General features: G+C 51.4%; 1 protein-coding gene across 1 annotated transcript; it reads left to right on the top strand.

Annotated features, from left to right (window-relative positions):
* The first annotated feature begins 4,490 nt into the window (after positions 1–4,490).
* LOC100328640 (ribosomal protein L39) lies at positions 4,491–4,646 on the top strand. The gene has a single exon (NM_001171254.1). It carries the CDS (start codon positions 4,491–4,493, stop codon positions 4,644–4,646), a length of 156 nt encoding a protein of 51 aa, NP_001164725.1.
* The last annotated feature ends 15,923 nt before the right edge of the window (positions 4,647–20,569 follow it).

Genomic DNA, 20,569 nt, shown 5'->3' with positions numbered 1-20,569 from the left:
GGTCCCTGCATCCACACAGAAGACCTGGAAGAGGCTCCTGGCTTCAGATCGGAGCAGATCCTGCTGTTGCGGCCAACTGGGGAATGAACCAGCAAACAGAAGACCTCTCTCTCTCTCTCTGTCTCTCCTTCTCTCTGTTTGTGTAATTCTGACTTTCAAATAAATAAATAAATAAATAAATCTTTTTTTATTTATTTTGACAGAGTTAGACAGAGAGAGAGAGACAGAGACGAAGGTCTTCCTTCCATTGGTTCACCCCCCAAATGGCCGCTACGGCCCGCCTGCTATGCGGATCCGAAACCAAGAGCCAGGTGCTTCCTCCTGGTCTCCCATGAGGGTGCAGGGCCCAAGCACTTGGGCCATCCTCCACTGCCTTCCCGGGCCACAGCAGAGGGCTGGACTGGAAGAGGGGCAACCAAGACTAGAACCCAGGACTAGATGCCCATATGGGATGCCGGCGCCGCAGGCAGAGGATTAACCAAGTGAGCCATGGCGCCTGCCCCAGTAAATAAATCTTTTTTAAAAAATCCCATACGGTCATTGTGGCGTCTTCTCCCTCCTGGTCCCAGATGAGATCTACAGGTGCACCCTGGGAAGGTGGTCATATGAAGCTGACAGGTGAAGAGGTAAATTTATAATGCAGGGCTGGCAAAAATTGCAGCTCGGCTACTCCTGTGTGACTCCTTGCTGGGCTGCCCCCACCACTGTGAATTTGAAAACTGACTCCACCATATGAGATGCCGGTGCTTCAGGCCAGGGCTTTAACCCGCTGTGCCACAGCACCAGCCCCTCTTTTTTTTTTTTTTTAAGAAAGACAAAGAGATTGTCCATCCGCTGGTTCACTCCCTAGATGGCCACAATGGCCAGGGCAGAGCTAGGTTGAAGCCAGAACCAGGAACATCATCTGGGTTTTCCAGATGGGTGGCAGGGACCCAAGCACATGGGCCATCTTCTGCTGGCTTTCCAGGTACATTAGCAGAGAGCTTGATGGGAAGTGGAGGAGTTAGGACCTGAACCAACTTCTATAGGGGATGCTGGAGTCGCAGGCAGTGGCATCTCTCACATGGGTGCGGAGGCCTGAGCCCTTGGCCCAGCCATCCTCTGCTGCCTTCCCAGGTGCTTTAGCAGGAAGCTGGATCGGAAGTGGAGCAGCGCTTATTCGGGATGCCTGCATTGCAGGCAGCTGTCTAACCTGCTGTGTCACAGTGCTGGCGTTGGCCAAGCTAATTCCCAGGAGGGAGGAGGAAAAGAGTAAAACGTTCTACAGAATGTCCAGTGCCAGGCTTCCAGATCAGAGAGGCAGAAGGCCAGGAAACTGTTGGAGGTGTCCTTGAGAAGGCTGGTCCCTGAGGGCTGGGCTGAGCAAGGGGTCCCCAGTGAGGGGTCGTCAGAGGGGGAGGAGTTGTGGGGTGGTGACTCCCGTTGGCGGGGAGCCCCAGCCTTCAGGGTGTGGGTGTGGGGCTAAGAGTTATCCCCCTCCGCCATCACTCAGGCTGAGGATCACGGATTCCCTGCCAGTGCCCACGCCGTTGGGAGCCTGCCTCTGCTCTCTGAGATACAGGGCAGCTATTGGCCAGCAAAGCCTCGCTGTTGCCATTCAAGGTGATCCATCATTTTGTACTGTGGCTCTGACCTGGCAGGCTTTCTAAAACTCTCTTCTCAGGGCCGGCATTGTGACAGTGGGTTAAGCTGCCGCTTGCAATGCTGTCAGCCCGAATCCGAGTGCCGGTTGGAGTCTGGGAAGGCAGCAGGTGATTGGCCCAAGCACTTGGGAGACCTGGATGGAGTTCCTGTCTCCTGGCTTCAGCTATGGCTGTGACCATTTAGGGAAGTGAACCGGTGGATGGAAGATTCTCTCTCTCTCAGTCACTCTGCTTTCCAGATAAATAAACCTTTTTAAAAATGTAACAGAAAGAAATTGGGCAGCAATTTCTGGGCAGCAGTGTGGGCAGCAGTGCCAGCGGGGTCCTAATGCAGAGTTCCACGCCACACTTATCGGGGATTCCCTGCCACAGCCTAGTGAACAAGGCACGAGGATCCTCGAATTCCAGAGCGACAGCATTGAACTGTCTCACGATGTCTTCCCTCAGCACACTGGCAGCAATGAGCCTTCCTGCTATTTAAGGGCCCTGAGTGGAGTTGGAGTGGCCCTCTGTTGGTTGTTCTCTCTCAGCCTTCCCTAATGGGGGTTGTGACCATGCTCATAGGAAATATTGGAACTGGGGCCAGCATTGTGACACAGCAATGCAGGCGTCCCGAATAAGCGCTGCTCCACTTCCGATCCAGCTTCCTGCTAAAGCACCTGGGAAGGCAGCAGAGGATGGCTGGGCCAAGGGCTCGGGCCTCCGCACCCACGTGAGAGATCCAGATGGAGTTCCTGGCTCTTGGCTTTGGATCAGCCCAGCTCCGGCCACTGCAGCCATTGGAGAGTAAATCAGTGGATGGAAGATTCTCTCTCTCTCTCTCTCTCTCTCTCTAATTCTGCCTTTCAAATAAATAAAATAAATCTTTTTAAAAAATGAAAGAAAAAAATTTTAAAAACACAAAGAAATCTCCTTTCTGCCAGCCGAATGGTTACTTGCGGTCAGCACAGCTGATAATAAGCCCCTGTGGGAAAATAAGTGGTCAGAAAGCCACAGATTAGGGCTCTGGGAAATCCCTAATCCTAACTTCAGCCACATCCATCCCAGCCACAGGGGCAGCCCCCTCTAAGAAGCCTGAGTCCCACCCAGGCAGCTATCCACGCATGTGTTTGTTGGTTTGGTTTCGTGTGGAGGCTTGGCCGTGGCTGCCAGCTGGCCAGGAGGTTGAGTTTGTCCCTGCTTCTGTCCTCAAAGAAACAAGAGGATGGCTTCAATGGCAGAAATGGACAGCTGTCATGTTGTCACTGTGAAAACTTGAGTTTTTTCAAGGCTGCTTTTAGTTTCCACTGAGAATATCCTTGTACCCATACTCAACTGGCTGATCGCTTTTCAGTAAAACCTGGCAGAGATGTTGCCCTTGCTCACTCCTCTCCAGTTTGTCAACCCCACCCCCAGTCAGTGCCCAATGCTGGCCAATGCTGCAGGTGCATCTGCAGGCAAAGGTGACAGGTGTGACGCCTTCCTGGTCTGGAGGCCTGTGCCTCTCTCCTCCTCTGCAGACAAGGTGGCTGTGACTAAGCAGAGGGCCGCGTCATTCGCATCCAACTTTGTCCATGAGCTGTAAACCTCAGCTCAAACATGTGTTTGCTACAGCGGCTACCATTGGAAATAACTAATACCAGGGCCGGTGCCATGGCCACGGTCCGCAGTGCTGGCATCCTATATGGGCGTTGGTTCAAGTCCTGGCAGCTCCACTTCCAATCCAGCCCCCTGCTAATGTGTCTGGGAAAGCAGTAGAAGATGGCTCAAGTCCTTGGACCCCTGCACCCATGTGGAAGATTGGAAGAAGTTCCTGGTTCCTGGCTTCGGTGTAGCCTGGTTGCGGCCATTTGAGGGAATGAACCAGAGGATGCAAGGTCTCTCTCTCTCTCTAACTCTACCTTTAAAGTAAATGAATAAATATTTAAAAAAAAAAAAGAAAAAATACCATAGTACTTCAGAAAGTTCATGGAAAATGGAATAAAAATAAGTTTATTTTGATACAAAAATTTATCAAATCCATGCATACAAAGGGCCTTCAAAAATTCATTTAAAATGTGTATTACTTGAAAGCTATGCAAAGGAATGCACATTTGTCACCATGGTTAAGATGTCACTCAGGATGCCTGTACCTCATATTGGAATGCCTGGGTTTCAGTCGTGGTTCTGCTTCTAATTCCAGCTTACTGCTAATATACAGCCTTAGATGGCGCAAAGTAGTTGGTCTCTGCTGCCCGTGTAGGATACCTGGATTTTTTGGCCTGAATCAGCCCTGGATGTTGTAGGCATTTGAGGAGTGAATCAGTGAGTGGAAGAGATTCTCTCTCCCTCTCTCTCTCTGTCTCTCTCTTTCTCTCCTTCCTCCTTCTCCTTCTCCTCCTCCTTCTTCTTCTCAGTCTCTGCCTTTCAAATAAAAATCAATACACATTTTCTTTTTTAAAAAGATTTATTTATTTTACTTGAAACTCAGAGTTAGCTACACAGAGAAAGAGGCAGAGAGAGAGCTAGAGAGAGAGAGAGAGAGAGAGAGGTCTTCCATCCGCTGTTTCACTCCCCAGTTGGCTGCAACAGCCAGAGCTGAGCAGATCCGAAGCCAAGAACCAGGAACTTCCTCTGGGTCTCCCATGTGGGTGCAGGGCCCAAGGACTTCGACCATCTTCTACTGCTTTCCCAGGCCACAGCAGAGAGTTGGATCAGAAGTGGAGCAGCTGGGACTTGAACCAGGACCCACATGGGATGCCGGCACTGCAGGAGGCAGCTTTACCTGCTATGCCACAGTGCCGGCCCCAGTACACATTTTCAAATTTAAAAAACTAGGCATCTCCTTCCCTCCGCCATCGTGGTGAGTGCACCTGACTCTTCCGCACCATGTCTTCTCACGAGACCTTCAGAATCCAGAGATTCCTGGCCAAAAGACAAAAGCAAAACCATCCCATTCCCCAACAGATTCAGATGAAAACCAGTAATAAAGTCAGGTATAACTCCAAGAGGAGACACTGGAGAAGAACCAGGTGGAGTCTATGAGGAATTGCACTTGAACGGCTGGCATACATATTTCCGCTGTCTCAGCCTCACTGTCTTTCTCACCACATCAAGCTGAAGGTGTCGCCATTGTCTGGACAGCTGCACGTTTGATGAGGGCTGTGACCAGTGGGTTGGTGCAATAATAAATACATGAGACCTTTTGAAAAGCAACAACCAGAAAAAAAAAAAAAAACAACTAGGCATGGATTTCCAAATATTTTGCACCCAGATAAACTTCCTTTTAATTCTATTTTCCAACACATTTTAAAAAGACCCTCCTGTAGGATCAGTTTTCAGACTGCCCGTTTCACAGGCTTGTAAGTAAATGGTTGGTGCAATCTAGTCTCCCGAGCTCGGTTCTGAAGCTGGCAGGGAGCCCTCCTACGTGCGGCCACAGCTGGGCCTGGGCTGAGGATGGTGAAGACAGTGCTGAAGGGCTGCACAGCTCTTGTCTCAGCAAATGCAGAGCAGTTGCGGGCGCCGGCTGGAAATACCAGAGTTACACAGTGCTGCTTCTTCGAGCAGACGACACTGGACACAAGTTTCATTGAGTCAACGCCAACCAGCTCTCCTTTGATCCTTTAACTCTTCATCTAAACAGCACAAATGAATGCAGGCGTTATCTCGAGGGTGAGAAAACACCATTCCAGGAAAACAGGCAAGTAAAGTAGGCGAAGCAAACCGACTCAGAGGAAAATGTTTGTTCTCTTGAGTTATGAAACAAAAAATTGAAGCAGCTGCAACCCAATTCCTCCCCTCCCCCTCTCTTTTTTTTTTTTTGTTAAGATTTATTTATTTGAAGGGCACAGAATCAGAGAGAGGGAGAGAGACACAGAGAGGTCTGACATCCACTGGTTCATTCCCCAAACGGCAGTAATGGTTGGGGTTGGGCCAGGCAGAAGCCAAGAGCCAGGAAGTGCATCCAGGTCTCCCACAAGGGTGACAGAGGCCCAAGCACTTGGGCCATCCTCCACTGGCTTCCCAGGCACATTAGCAGGGAGCTGGATGAGAAGTGGAACAGCCCAGACTTGGGATACTAGTCAGAGGCTGTGGCTTAACCTGCTATGCCACAGTGCCGGCCCCCAATTCCCTCCTTCTGAAAGGACAACAATCAAGTTGGATTGGGATCCACCCTCTAACCTCTTCTTTAAAAATCTGTTTCCAGGTAGGAACACGTAGACAAGTCCTGGTTGTTAGAACTTCAGGATCTTTTGAGAAGACACAATTCCAGCTCACAGTCAGACAGCTCTGGCAAGCTTGAGGTGAAAATTGCCTGCATAGATGATGATGTTTATGGCAGGAAAAATGTCTGTATAATGCTAGGGAAACACAGGATACCATGCAGCAGTAATCACCCGGAGGCGTCCCCTTTGGCCCACAGATGCACCTGCTGGGCTGCATCTGGAGCCAGCTGTGTTGGTCACATGTCAGCATCAGCCTCCCCTCCACCACCCCAGGATGGACAGAAATAAACAGAAAGGACTATAGACATGGTTCGGGCTGCAAGGCATCTTAATGCGACTTAAATGTGTGTAGATATTAGCACACCATTTACAGCCCCGGGTCCACGTTCATTCATTTCCCCCGCTGTTGGAACTTCGCTGGGGAAGCTTGGAGAGATCTGGCTTCAGGAAATCATTCAACAGAAGCCTCCAGGCGCCGAGACGTTCATGGTGGTATTCTCAGTATTCCCACACCAGAGGCAAAGATGCATTCCAACTCATCGTCCTTCTGTCTGTGGTGCTGGGGGCTAGGGGAGCAGCAGGGAAAACCCCTCCCTCATCTGTATTTACAAAGGGCCTGTGGTCCCAACTGGTGACTGTTTTCATAAATTGCATCCTAAACACACTGGCATGCCAGGCAGGCATTAAACGGTAATTAAGAAAAATGTAAATACCACTTAAAATTCCTAACGACGGAAAATGGCACGTTAGACTCTATTTGAAATACGCGTGCCTGTTGACTTTCGTCTGTTTTGTTTGCGTCTGTATACCTGATACAGCGCCAGGCATGTGGTAAGTGCTTAATAAGAATTTCGTGCATTGATTTATGGTAGTGAGGACTGGGGAATTATAGGCAAAATTAAATTAAAAAGATCATGGTTGAACTTGGGTAATGGGATCATCAATGTGTCCTTTTTTCCTAAAAATTCATCTTATACAAGTTTTTTTTTTTTTAATATGTGTTAATTAATCTGATAGGCAGAGTTAGAGAGAGAGCGAAGGAGAGACAGATGGAGAGAGACCGTCCATCCATCGCTCCACTCTCCAAATGGCTGCAACTGCCAGGGCTGGGCCAGGACAAAGGCAGAAAGCTGAACTTCCACCTTGGTCTCTCGCCTGGGTAGCAGGGCCCCAGGTCCACTTTCCTCTGCCTTCCCAGCGTGAATGGGAAACTGGAGCAGAAGTGGAGCAACCAGGACTCCAACCAGCGCCCTGCTGTGTGACACCAGTGTCGCAGGAGGCAGCTAAGCCCTCGGCACCATAACACCAGCCCCTACACAGTTTGTTGAAAAATAAGTTAACAAACTGGAAAAAAAAAAAATAGAAACATAGATGCCACCAGTACTCAGAGGCCAAGGAAATGAAAACCTTAAAGAAATTAAATATAAAGACTGGGCCTCCCGGATGCCCCCCACGCTGAGGGCTGCCAGGTCTGGTTACTCCCTCGAGGCCACAGCTGCTCCCTGCAGGCCTGGCTGGGGCTGGGGACATCAGCTGGAGACAGAGGTTTTGCACAGGGCCACATGTGAGGGGACGAAGAGCCAGACTATGACGATGACAAGTAGCATGGAGGAACCGCTCCTGGAGACTGTCTCTTCTTCCGTCCTGCTTCTGCCCTCCCACAGGGGAGTCGGATTGGTTTCCCACATCTGCATGCCCTCTAGACGGGTTTGGCAAAATCTGTCTTGATCAATCAGCTGCCACAGGAAGATGGAATGTCTACTTGTGCTGGCAAAATGAAACATCCACATAGACGAAGCGTGGAACGAGCCCTCAACACCAGCCAGCCCGGCCCCAGTTGCTCACGCGGCTCAGTCAGAAGGCTGGTGGGCTCCCGTGAGAGCTCCCTCCCTCCCTCCAACGCGCCCATCACCATTCCTCCCCTGAGCCCTGGAGACTGGACCCAAAAGTGGATGTCCCAGTTCCTTCTGCTGTCCCCACCCTGCAACCACCATCAGAACTGCACAGGCCCAGGAACTCTGGCCTGGACCCCTGGACACCCCCTGACCGTTCTCCCTGCCTCTACACTTGGCCTCACCCACCCATCCTCTACACAACAGAGAGAGCTTTTAAAAATTACGACTTTGATCACGTCACTCTCGTGCTTCACACCACCACCTTCAAGGATGCCCACTGTGCCTGGGATAAAGTGTGGAATTGGATGTGGATTATCACAGGGCTCACCAGTGCTGCCCCTCCTGTCTCTCCATCCTCCCCCTAAGTGCTCCCCCTCATCACTTCGCTGGTTATACTGGCCCTTCCCAGGCTCTCAGATGGGTCGAGCTCTTCCATGGCTCAACACCTTTGTAGATGATGCTCTTTTTGCCTGGAATACCCTGATACCCACGGTTTTCTGATGAACAGCTATTCATTGTTCAATTCTCGACTTAAAGTCAGCTCCTTGGAAAGGCCTTTTCTTTTTTTTTTTTAAGATTTATTTATTTATTTATTTATTTGAAAGGCAAGGTTACAGAGAGGCAGAGGTAGAGAGAGAGAGAAAGGTCTTCCATCCACTGGTTCACTCCCCAAATGGCTGCAACTGCTAGAGCTGAGCCAATCCGAAGTCAGGAGCCAGGAGCTTCTTCCAGGTCTCCCACATGGGTGCAGGGTCCCAAGGACTTGGGCCATCTTCTACTGCTTTCCCAGGCCACAGCAGAGAGCTGGATGGGAAGTGGAGCAGCCAGAACTCGAACCGGTGCCCATGTGGGATGCCAGTACTGCAGGCAACAGCTTCACCTGCTATGCCCACAGCACCAGCTCCAGAAAGGTCTTTTCTAAATTTCACATAGGTTAGAAAAATCTGCAATGCCTTCTAGTAGTTTCCATACTTATCTTTCAAGCAGCTATCCAAACACAAAATGTCTTCTTTATCTGTACACCTGGTGGTTAGTGTTTTAATTGGTTTCACATCTATCTTTCCCATTAACCTATAACTTCTTTGAGGGCAGAGAAGGGGTCTGGTAAGACACCAGGCTCATGGTGAGCCCTCAACACATGTTTGTCAAATGCATGATCAAATGAACAAAGCCAGATATCAGTTAAAGCACAAGAAAGATTTCCTGGCTATGCCTTTAATCTTTGAATCCAAATTTATTCAAGAGCTTCATGATGAAGAGTAACCGAAACTCATAATTCTTGCACTAACATGGAGGGTGCACCCCAAGGACATACTTCTTGCTTTGACAGTTCATTTCGAGAGGAAAAAAAATAGCAGGCAATCGGATACAGCCCAGGGAGGCAGACAGGGGTTTGTCTTGGAAACATCATTAGATACTTTATAAATCAGGCAATTTCAGGCTGCGAGGGATTCGGACATACCCAGCTTGTCTCAGTTAATGGAGATCTATCAGTCAGGACTCTCAATGCTGCGCGTGACCAAGGACCCAACTCAAGTTGCCTTCAACAGCAACGAGGATTTATTGGCGTCACAGCTGGAGGGTCGAAAGACAAGTTCTGTGGCCTGATGCTGTCATCAGGGTCCCAGTCCCCCCACCCTGTCCCTGACCTGCCCTCCCCTCCATTCACTGCTTTCTTTGTAGTCTGCACAGGATCACTCAGGTTCTCTTTCCACAGAAGTCATCCAGAACGCACGCCTCTTATCCCAGGAAAGACAGTGCCTGTCTTCCAGAAGCTTCCACAGAGATTCCCAAACCTGCCTGAGCCGCAGAATCCCGCACAAGCCGATTCCTGGTGCCCCTTCCAGCAGCGCGGTCCCTGAACTCGCTGCATCCGGTGAGGAGCCTCAGAATCTGCAACTCTGGACTCTTATAGAAAGCCACAAGGGAGAAAACGGAATTGGCCCCTAATCCTACCCTCTGGGCAACACTTGTTGAAGTTTTTCCATAAAAGTAATCAATGCCACAAGTAAGAAAATCAAACAGTACAGAAGGAAACGTAAGAATGTCTCTGCCCATTCCTTCCCCTGCTCTCAGCCTCCTGCAAACTTCCCATTAGAAAAGAATTTGTGCATTTATCAAAACCTAGAGCATTACCATTTTATGAATTTTATGGAAAACGGATCACACCATTCTGCTTTTTGCTTTTCTCACTGCACAGCATAACCCAGAGACGGCGCTCTACTAGCTAAGGAGGTCCTCTTAAATCTATGGGAAAGGTGTGAGAATCCAGCCCAGTTTCCTCAGCCAGGCTTCAGGAGCTGGCCCCCGGCTGGTTTTCCGCACACACGGCGCTGCTGCACACCTCCTCCTCCGAGCTTTGGCAACCTGGCCCTCTTCACTGACCTCGGCATGCTTTTGTGGGGATGCCAGAGTCAGGAGTCAGAGCTGGTCCCTGACATTCCTGGGTCAAAGGTTATTTGTATTTAAAAAATGTGAATGCAGGGGTGGGTGTTGCCTTGCCACTGGCTAAGCCACTGCTTCGTTCACCTGCACTGCTTGCCCGAGTGCAGGTCAAAGTCCCAGCTCCTCCACTTCCCATTCAGCTTCCTACCAATGCACATTAGGAGATGGCCCAAGGGTTTGGGTCCCTGATACCCACATGGGAGACCAGGAAGGAGTTCTGGGCTCCTGGCTTTAGCCTGGCCCAGCCCTGGCAGTTGAGGCTATTTGGGGAGTGAACCGGTGGATGGAAGATCTCACTCTCTCTTGGTCACTCCCTTTCTCTGTCACTCTGTCTTTCAGGTAACTCAATCAATCTTTGTTTCAGGTGCTTTGTTTAATTGTGGCCCAAATCCCTTTGTTGAAGGTCACTAGCCCAGTCTCCATGGCCTTTGGAACATCACAAATGCTGCCCTTAATCACATGCAGCTGTCTCAGGGCAGTGCTGGGCTGGGGATGGGAGTGTTGGGCATCTCTGTTTGTCAAAGCTCATCTCATGATTCCGAAGTTCCTCCAGGTGTGTGAGCCACACAGATGCTCAAACTCCCCACCACCACCACCACCAAGGTTGCATCCATTGCCTTCTGTCCCCTTGCTCTCCCTGGCGAAAGGCGTCAGGAAACTATCATTCTTGCTGATGGTGAAGAACAGTCTGGCATCGCTGTGATCTGCATCGCGTCACTTCTCAGGGAGCTAGAACAACTCGCCAGGTGTTTACTGGTCTTTGGTATCCTCTCGCCTGCCAGCCCAGCTTCTCTGCCAAGTGTTTATGGCTATATCTCTGTGAGTTGTAAGAGCTCTTGGCAAATGATAGCTATTCCTGGGTGCTCATCCATGTTCCAAGGAGATTTTCCCCTTCCTTATAATTTCTTCCAACCGCTTCCTGGGTTTGTCAGCTTATTTATATGCGAGGTTTGTGTTTGCTCCGTTTGAATGCGGGGGAATTTTTAGATCTTCTGCCTTTATGGTTCTGGGGAGGACTCTAGCTTTTAAAAGCTCCCCAGGTGAGCCTGTGCAGTGAGGGAGTTACTGCCTCCCAAGGTATAAATAAAGGAACACAGCCGTAGCGCTTCGGGGTTTACAGCTGGGAGGGGAGGGGAGATGGCATGCAAAGGGGACTGGGTACAGGAGGGTGCTGTGGGAGAGCCTCCAACCTCCAGACCAGCCTTGGGGTGCCCACCTTCTCTCTGGTCCTCTCCTATCGGCTCCCCACCCACAGATCTTTGCTGAGGGGAACAGACGAAGAAGGCAGTGGGAGGCAGAGTGAAGGCAGCCACACAGCCGAATGGGTGGAGACTGGGGTCACTCCTTGGATGCAGCAGAAGCAGTGCCGACAGCTGGACCAACGAAACTGGGCGGGGTGGTGGGAAGGGGGGTGGGGTGGTCTCAGGGCTGTCATAGCCCCCATCCATCCTAACCCTGCTCCAGAGCCAGGGCAGCCCGGACCTCACTTCTTCTCCACCTGCTAGGAAGGGCAGAGTTCCACCCTCTGCCATCTTGGCCCATACAAGAAGGGTGCTCAACTCCACTTCCATTCCTTGTTATCCAAAGAGCCAACTCTGCAGAGCTGTAGGAACTCAGAGAAAAGCCCGATTTCTGTGGGCTCAAGTGGGCAGGGGAGGAACATCAAGTTTTGAGGAGAAAGCCAAAGAAATTTCTAGAACGGGGCCTGGGGGAAGGTGGGGTGGAGAACGCGTTTTTGCTCAGTCCTGTGTGCCTGGATTAGATCTCGAGCGATCTAATGGCTGAGCCAGTCCGTGAGGAAGGAGAGAGATGAGCAGCACTTCTCTCTTCTCCCCGAGGACCCCGTGCCGTGTAGTCAGTGCTCCATGGTGTTGATGGGGAGGTGAGGCTACACCAGCAGCAAAACTGCAGAGGTCAGAATGCAACGATGACAATCATGGGCTGGGACAGCGACCTCTTCAATGACAGACGCTAAGAGGGAGGAGTACACATGGAAAAGCGGTCCCTGCACCATGTGGAGGCATGAATGACCTTGCTCAGGGCATGATGTGGCTGACCTCAGGGTTTGCAGGAGCCCTGCGTGAGGGCACTGAGCGGCACGCGTTAGGAGTTTGGAAGAAATCGGCACCCAGACGAGAGGTGGTTTGCAGTATCTGAACCGAGGTTGGGATCCTGACATTGGGATGGTTTCAAGACACCTGGCAAAGGCCCACTGGAATGTCTCTGGTGACTGAGCTGTCCCAGGGACTGCTGGGAGGAAGGGGGAGATGGAGGGGTTGGCTTAGTCAGGCAGAGTGACTTCAGCACCTGCATGGAAAGGCTCAGCCTGCTTCCTCCTCCCGTGGCAATCGGTGCCCATGGTCTTTTCCTGGGCCCTGGCATTTGCTGGCATGTTCTTTGTAACCCCTCCCTAGTCGAGGCAGCTTGGCTGCCTCGGTGCCTCCAGGAGGCCAAAGAGAAGAAGGCAAATGGCTGAGAGACAATTGCACAGGCAGGAGCTGGGTGACAAGCAGCAAGGACAGGGCCAGCTGGGAGCCACATGTCCCTGTGGGCGGGGAGCACAGCTGTGGTCACATCACGGAGGGCCTCAAATACCAGCTCCATGGAGACCTGTTTTCTGCCAGCCCTGGGCAGAGGAATTAAATCCATCTGCCACTCTGGATACCATGGGTAGGCCGGCCAAGAGCTCGCTGGGGAAGCTGTGTCACTCACCAAGACGTGAACAAATGAGATGCCGGGATGAGGGTGGTGACCGTGGGAAGAAGGAGGGAGCCACAGCAGGGCAAGAAAGAACAGGACAGGACTTAGGGACGGAAGGAGAAGGAGAAGGAGAGGGCTGAGCCGGCCTGGAGGCATCACGCCCCCGCCCCCTCCCCTGACACCTGCCCATGGGCTGATCTGAGAACCCACCCACCTTGAACCTCAGGAACTTGGTCTCATCAGAGGATTCAAAGTCACGGTTTTCTCTGTGCTGCAGGCCCGAACAGGAACACTGTTGTCAACACCAGTGCCATGGCTGTGACAGGGTCCACGCACGGCATCGGCTACAGGGAGCGCTCTGCCGGCTTCCTTATTTATTTACAAAGACTCACCGGAGCCAATGGTTCCTCCGGGAGCCTCAGAAAACCATGTCCACGCTACAGTGTTCTGCCTTCTGTGCTTCTAAAAGCTAACTCTACAGAACTTGGTGTTCTCAAGGAAACTGGACTCTATTAAGAAGCCTCAATCAGCAACTCTCCCAAGCTTACTCTCATTAAAAAAAGAGCTTGATTTCATGGGACCAGCTGGGCTCAGAATATGTTCCGCGAACTCTAGCTCTCATTAGCTTTCCCTCTTGCTCAGTCCTCTTCTCTTCTTCTGGAAAAACGATGGAGCAACAGTCAGTACATTCAAAAGAACCCACTAATATTTATACAATTACGAATTAATACGATAGTCAACCCACCACCCAACTTCAGACCTGGAGTCTTATCAAGTCAGTTAGCCCTCCGTATACAGTACCCATGGCTTCAACTAACCGCAGGGTTCAAAAATAACGGTTGGGGGAGTTTGGGGGGGTATTGCATCTGAACAGAGCAGGCACAGTCTCTTTCTCTGGGTCCTATTCCCTAAACAATACAGTGTAGCAACTATTTAAGCAACATTTACATCTAGTAGGTACTGTAGGATTTAAAGCCAGTGGGAGGAGATGCGTTGGTTCTATACAAACACCACACCATCTGTGGATTTGGGTATCCCCCAGGGGTCCTGGAGCCAACCCCCCACACATCCCGAGGGGGGCACGCCAGGGCCCAAGCTGCTCATGCGCAGTCCTCTGTGGGGGAGGGGCTGCAATCTCCATCTGTGCCCTCTTGGTTGACATTCCTCCCCGCGTTGGAGTCAGCTCTTCCTGAGGTCCGGGAACGCTTCCAGTCCCCAGCTCCCCGGCACCTGGAGTGCTCCCACCACAGCATTAAGTGCACAATGAAAGCGTGATGAGAATGAGTGGGGAACAGTGAATAACACTCTGCTTAGGATTTTGAAACCAGTAAATAAAATTATCATACACTGTTTTAATCATGGCGCCTCGCACCATTTTGGTGTAATTAGCCTTTTATTCTTGCTCATATTTTAATTATGAAATAAATATGCAAATGTATGATAATAGTACAGCTAAGCAAATTACCCATTGCATTTGAGGAAGCACTCAGGGAAATTTTTAAGTGGGACCACAGTTCCGACAAGGAGTTGCAGAAATGGGCTCAGGCGCAGTGGGCAGTCTCCTTCATGCGCAGTGAACTTGGCTCCAGGAACCCAGCCCTTTGGAGAGCCTTCATGAACACCTGTTGGGAGGCTCTGGGGGTGGCAAATGTTTCCCCTCAGTGCCTGCTGAGCCTTCTGGATTCTGATCAGAGCCTGGATCCTTGGAGCTGCCTGGATGCAAAAGCTCCCAAGGATGTAGACTAAGCCCAAAGCCTTTATTCCTGGTTCTCTAAAAAGACATGGAAAACGGCCGGCGCCGCGGCTCACTAGGCTAATCCTCCGCCTTGCGGGGCCGGCACACCGGGTTCTAGTCCCGGTCGGGGCGCCGGATTCTGTCCTGGTTGCCCCTCTTCCAGGCCAGCTCTCTGCTGTGGCCAGGGAGTGCAGTGGAGGATGGCCCAAGTGCTTGGGCCCTGCACCCCCTGGGAGACCAGGATAAGTACCTGGCTCCTGCCATCGGATCAGTGCGGTGCCATTGGAGGGTGAACCAACGGCAAAAGGAAGACCTTTCTCTCTCTCTCTCTCACTGTCCACTCTGCCTGTCAAAAAAAAAAAAAAAAAAAGACATGGAAAACTACAGTCACTGTCTTATCACCATGTGTGTCCACATCATGTGTTTTCATTATCCTACTGAAATCATGATCGATCTCTGTGGTCTCAGACCAACGCAGCAGTCAAGAAACACCATCCAGTGACCCCAGCAAACAATCCAAATTTCTTAGGACAGATGTTGAGTACAGAGTTTGTGTCACTGCTTAGGCTGCCTGCATTGCATATTGGAGTGCCTGGTTCAAGTCCCAGCTGCTCTACTTTCCATCCAGGTCCCATCTTATGTGCACCCTGGGAGGCAGCAGATTATGGCTCGAGTACTTGGGTCCCTGCCACCCATGTAGGAGACCTGGTTGGAGCTCCTACCTCCTAGATTTGGCCTGGCCCCAGACCTGATGGCTGCAGGTATTTAGGGAGTGAAACAGCTAATACAATTTCTCTCTTTCTCTCTCTCTCTCTCCCCACCCCCAGTCTCTCTACATTGCAAATAAAATGAAAATAAATCAAAGTTTTGTTTTATTTTGTTTTTTAAATTGAAGTTCTTTACATGCATGTCTTACAGACACACGGCCAGGCAATACCTCTGTAAGCCTCCCTCCCTTTTCCATCTGATGTGCCCGTGCTGCAGCCCATCTCTCTGCAACACTTCCTGAAGAGCTCGCCAGCCACAGCCTGGGGAAGCAGAGAAGGCTGTGGCCGGCCTGACCAAAGCAGCCCCTTCCCAGCGCCTGGGGCAGGGGAGAAGTGAGCCTTCTCTGCCGGGTCAGGGAGGCGCCGGGCACTCACCACACGTGATGCGTTTTCTTCCCATCTGCACTGTTGCCTTTCCTGCACGGGGGCCCCGTGAGCCTCTGCCGTGCAAGGAGCTGCTTCTGCACAGGACCCTCCAGTGTGCAGTAGCAGGCAGGGCAGATCTGCACCGCGGGGAACGCACCGCGTGGGAGCGGCGGCGGGGCTCCTGCAACTCAGCTCCAGTGACGACATTTTTCTGTCACCAGCGGTGTAAGGAATCATCAGACCTCAGTGAATGTCAAGGTTATGAATGGAAGCAACCCTGCAGACACCTTTCAGTAAATCTGGATTGTGGCACAGTGTGTTCATCCACCGCTTGTGGCTAAAACCTCACACTGGACTCACGCTTCCAGTCCCAGCTGCTCCACTTCCTATCCAGCCCTCTGCTAATGTGTATGGGAAGGCAGTGGATGATGGCCCAAGTCCCTGGGCCCCTGCCACCCATGTGGGAGACCCAGGTGGAGTTCCTGCTCCTGGCTTCAGCCCAGCCCAACTCTTGCCATTTCGGGCATTTGGAGAGCGAACAATGGATAGAAGATCCTTCTCTCTCTCTCTCTCTCTCTCTCTCTCTCTCTCTCTCTGTCACTCTGCCTTTCAAATAAATTTTTTTAATCTTTTTTTAAAATTTTTTGACAGTTAGTGAGAGAGAGAGAGAGAAAGGTCTTCCTTTCATTGGTTCACCCCCCAAATGGCCGCTACGGCCAGAGCTATGCCAGTTTGAAGCCAGGAGCCAGGTGCTTCCTCCTGGTCTCCCATGCGGGTGCAGGGGCCCAAGCACTTGAGCCATCCTCCACTGCTCTCCTGGGCCACAGCAGAGAGCTGGACTGGAAGAGGAGCAACCGGGACTAGAAGCCCATATGGGATGCTGGCACTGCAGATGGAGGATTAACCAAGTGAGCCACGGCGCCAGCCCCTCAAATAAATTTTTAAAAATACATTAATCTGGGGCCAGCACTGTGGCATAGTGGGTAAAGCCACCACCTGCAGTGCCAGCATTCCATATGGGCGTCGGTTCGAGTCCCAGCTGCTCCACTTCCCATCCAACTCTCTGCTATGGCCTGGGAAAACAGTGGAAGATGGCCCAAGTACTTGGGTCCCTGCACCCGCATGGAAGACCCCGGGGGACACTCCTGGCTCCTGGCTTCAGATTGGCACAGCTCTGGCCATTTGGGGAGTGAATCAGCAGATGGAAGATTTCTCTCTCTCTCTCTCTCTCTCTCTCTCTCTGCCTCTGTGTAACTTTGCCTTTCAAGTAAATAAAATAAATCTTTAAAAAAATACATAGATCTGAGAAATGCACCTGCCTCTCTTGTCTCAGGGCTATAGCCCAATTTCCTGTAGCCTGTGATGATTCCCACCTACCCCCTCTCCCCACTGCCTCACATTGCTGCTGTCCCCCATCTGTGCCCCTCCCTCCCTTCCAAGGTGTCCTAGTACAACGGATTCCTGTGGAGTCATTGGGTAGGGGCTTGCACATCTCTTCACTTTTCCTTTTTAACGTATCTGAGACAGGAGAAAGAGAGAGAGCTCTCCTAAGTGCCAGCTCAACCCCAAAATGTTTGCGACATGAGGTTGGGCCAGGCCAAACTCAATGCAAGTCTTCCAAGTTGGTGGCAGAGACCCAACTCCCTCGGCCACCCCTGCTGCCTCCCAGGGAGGCTGCAGTGAGGAGCAGAGCTGGGGGCTCACCCACAGGTGCTCCAGTGCGAGAGGCAGGTGTCTCAACGGCTCGGCCACACGCTCGCCAGCGGGTCTCTCTTTGTGGATGGCTGGGCTGGCAATCCAGGCCCTTGTCTCCCACCAGTACTCTGCCCACCCCACAGCTGCCACTCCTGCTGGTGTCCCTGGGGCCACCTTCACAGCTGGGGCAGAGAAGGGCAGCCCCAAGTGGGCTGAGGAAGGTGCGAGGGGCTGCACAGCCTGGGCCCGAGCACTTCCCATCTCATCCAGATTGGTTTTTCCTCAAAGGCAAACTGCTTGGGCCCAGCCTCCTGTATTGATCGAATCTGTAGTCCAAACACAATTTCAGGCCTGTCAAAACAAGACCCGCAGACCTGACACAGACAATTAACAGAAGTCAAGGCAGCCCACCCTCATGGCCCGCGTCTCCCTGACGTCCTGTCAAGACTTTAGCAAAAGCCAGTACCCTCCTCCCCCACCCCCCCAGGCTGTGATATCACCAGGAGCAGGTTGTTCAGCTGGGGACTCCTGACACTACGCTGGAAGCTATAATTACCGGGTGTATAATTTGGTTGCTAAATGGATTGTTTACAAAGGTGTGCATGATGAAATCACAGCCCGGCTGAGCGGGAGACAGGCTGGGTGGGGAGGAGGGAGTCACTCATTAGCATTCCCACCCGCCCCGCAGCGGCTGCAGACTGACCTGGCTGAGTCACCTGTGCCCTGTGTCGCGTGAGGTCGGGGCAATACCTGGCCTTCCTCTCTCTGGTTTCAGCCGAGGTAATAGCTCCCAGCGGAAGCAGACTCACCTCGGCACAGGACAGGTGATACCCGTCCCGGGGCTAGCTGGAAGAAAAATGAACCCAGCGGAAGTGCCCGAGGCCCCACGGGCCAGGAGGAGGGGGCGGAGGCACAGGGCTCACTGGAGGCAGAAGCCCTCTGGGGGCCGTCCTGAGGGATCAGACCTGGAGCACCAGGGATGCCAGGGACACTTTCCACCCGGAAGTGAAGCAGTGAGATTGAGGAAGCGCCCGTTCAAGTTGCAGGGAACTTAGGGGCAGGGGAGTCTGGACTCGTGCAGTGACAGAGACGTCAGAGCGACTTTCTGAGATGAGAGAAGTGATTGCCAAAATGGTGACGGTGAGGCAGATGTGGCGCCACAGGTTACGCCACTGGCCGCTGCGTGGAACTCCTGCATCCCATAATGCAATGCCTGGGACTGAGTCCCAGCTGCTCTGCTTCCAATCCAACTTCTTGTTAATGCACCTGGGAAGGCAGCAACAGATAACTCAAGTCCCTGGGCCCCTGCCACCCATGTAGGAGACCCAGATGGAGTTCCAGGCTCCCGGTTTCCACATGGCCCAGCCTCAGCTATGAAGGCATCTGGGGAGTGAACCATCAACGGAAGATTCTCTCTCTCCCTCTCTCCCCCTCCCCCCACCCTGCCTTTCCCTCCCTCCCCAGCCCTTCCTTTAAATAAAATAAAATAAATAAGCTTAAAATCACACACAATGACATTCCATAGGGACAAGTGGCGTTAGACCCTTTCGGAAGCTACAAAAAGCTAGAGACACAAAATAAGAGTAATGGGTTAAATGTACCAGGACGCAGGAAGCCAGACCATGGCTCAGAGCAAATGTGCCTTTGGAATCAAATGTCATTCTATAACAAAACAAAGGAGAAATTCTACCATAAATTATGAGGGAGTCTCCAAAAAGTCCATGGAAAATACAGATTATGAAAAAGCTTTGAAGGAGTTTCAAAAAATTTTTGCACTCAAACACATTTCTCTTTTAATTCCATTTTCCCACACATTGTTTTGTAGTTCACTCATTATGTATGTTTATGTCAAAAGAATTTAAGAATAAAGGAACTTAAGAAATTAGGAATTAAAAAATCTGCAAAGAAATAATCTTTATCATGCTACAAATCAAGATTTGAGGGGCTGGCACTGCAGCTCAGCAGGTTAAAGCCACAGCCTGCAGTGCCAGCATCCCTTATGGGCAACAGTTTGAATCCCGGCTGCTCCACTTCTGATCCAGCTCCCTGCTGGGAAGGCAGCAGAAGATGGTCCAAGTGTTTGGATCCCTGCACCCATCTGGGAGACCTGTAGGAAGCTCTGGCTCCCGGCTTCAGCCTGGTCCAGCCACGGTCATTGTGGTCATTTGGGGAGTGAACCAGTAGATGGAAGAGCTCTCTTTCTATGTGTGTCTCTCAAATAAATAAATCTTTAAAAAAAAAAGATTTGAGAAAGCATGGAAAAGTCACCCAGGGCTTGTGAACATGAAACAAAATGCAATCACACTTTGCTTACCAATGGAGAACGTGTTGATGAGCGAAGTCATCATTGCATAGGCATCGTCAAGTCCACTTCGCAGGAACTAAGCCAGCTGCTACCTCACTAGACAGAATAATCTCCCAGGGTCACCATCATAGATGTCAGCCAATGCTGTTGCTATCCAGTGCTTGGCAATAACTAAAGGGATGGAAAATTGAACAAATGAGTTCCCAGCTCTTGGCTTCTCCTCTGGCCCAGCCCTGGCTGTTATGGGTAATTTGAAAGTGAACTAGCATGGATCATCCTCTCTCTTGCTCTCTCTCTCTCTTTCTCTCTCTATCTCAAATAAATAAAAAATGTTTAAAGTGGGAACGTATTCTCTCAACACAAAAACAGAGGCAGTTCCATCCTGCTAGTCCACTGGGTGTTCTCAGGAATTCTAAGCACAGAGGTGATTTCTGCCTCTGATGCCAGCTTGCCTCTCTCTGAAACACCACTCAGCACCAGCAGGTTGCAAACCCTGGACACCCCACGCGGACGGCGATGGACGGCCATGGGCTCCCACTACAGTGAGAACTCACGCAAGAAGCACCAAGAGGAAGGCTAAGGGCATCCAGGGGCCTGAAGGATGGGGAAGACGGCTTGCATTTTGGCATGAAGGTGGCCATGAGTGCCAGAAGCCTTCCACTGCAAGGAGCCGGCAGCGGGGCCTGGGGTGTCCAGAAAGCCCTGTCTGCTCAGAGCCTGCCCCTCACCTTCCCAGGCTGAATGAACACCACACAGCTGGATTGGTGGCTGTTGAATCCCGCCACCTGCCTGCTGGGCTCTGAGCTTGGACGCCAGATCCCTACAGCTGTG

This window comes from Oryctolagus cuniculus, chromosome 9, assembly GCF_051225735.1.
Source record: "Oryctolagus cuniculus isolate XC-2025 breed Fujian yellow rabbit chromosome 9, ASM5122573v1, whole genome shotgun sequence".
NCBI lineage: Eukaryota > Metazoa > Chordata > Mammalia > Lagomorpha > Leporidae > Oryctolagus > Oryctolagus cuniculus.
This window is presented reverse-complemented; position numbering and strand designations above follow the sequence as displayed.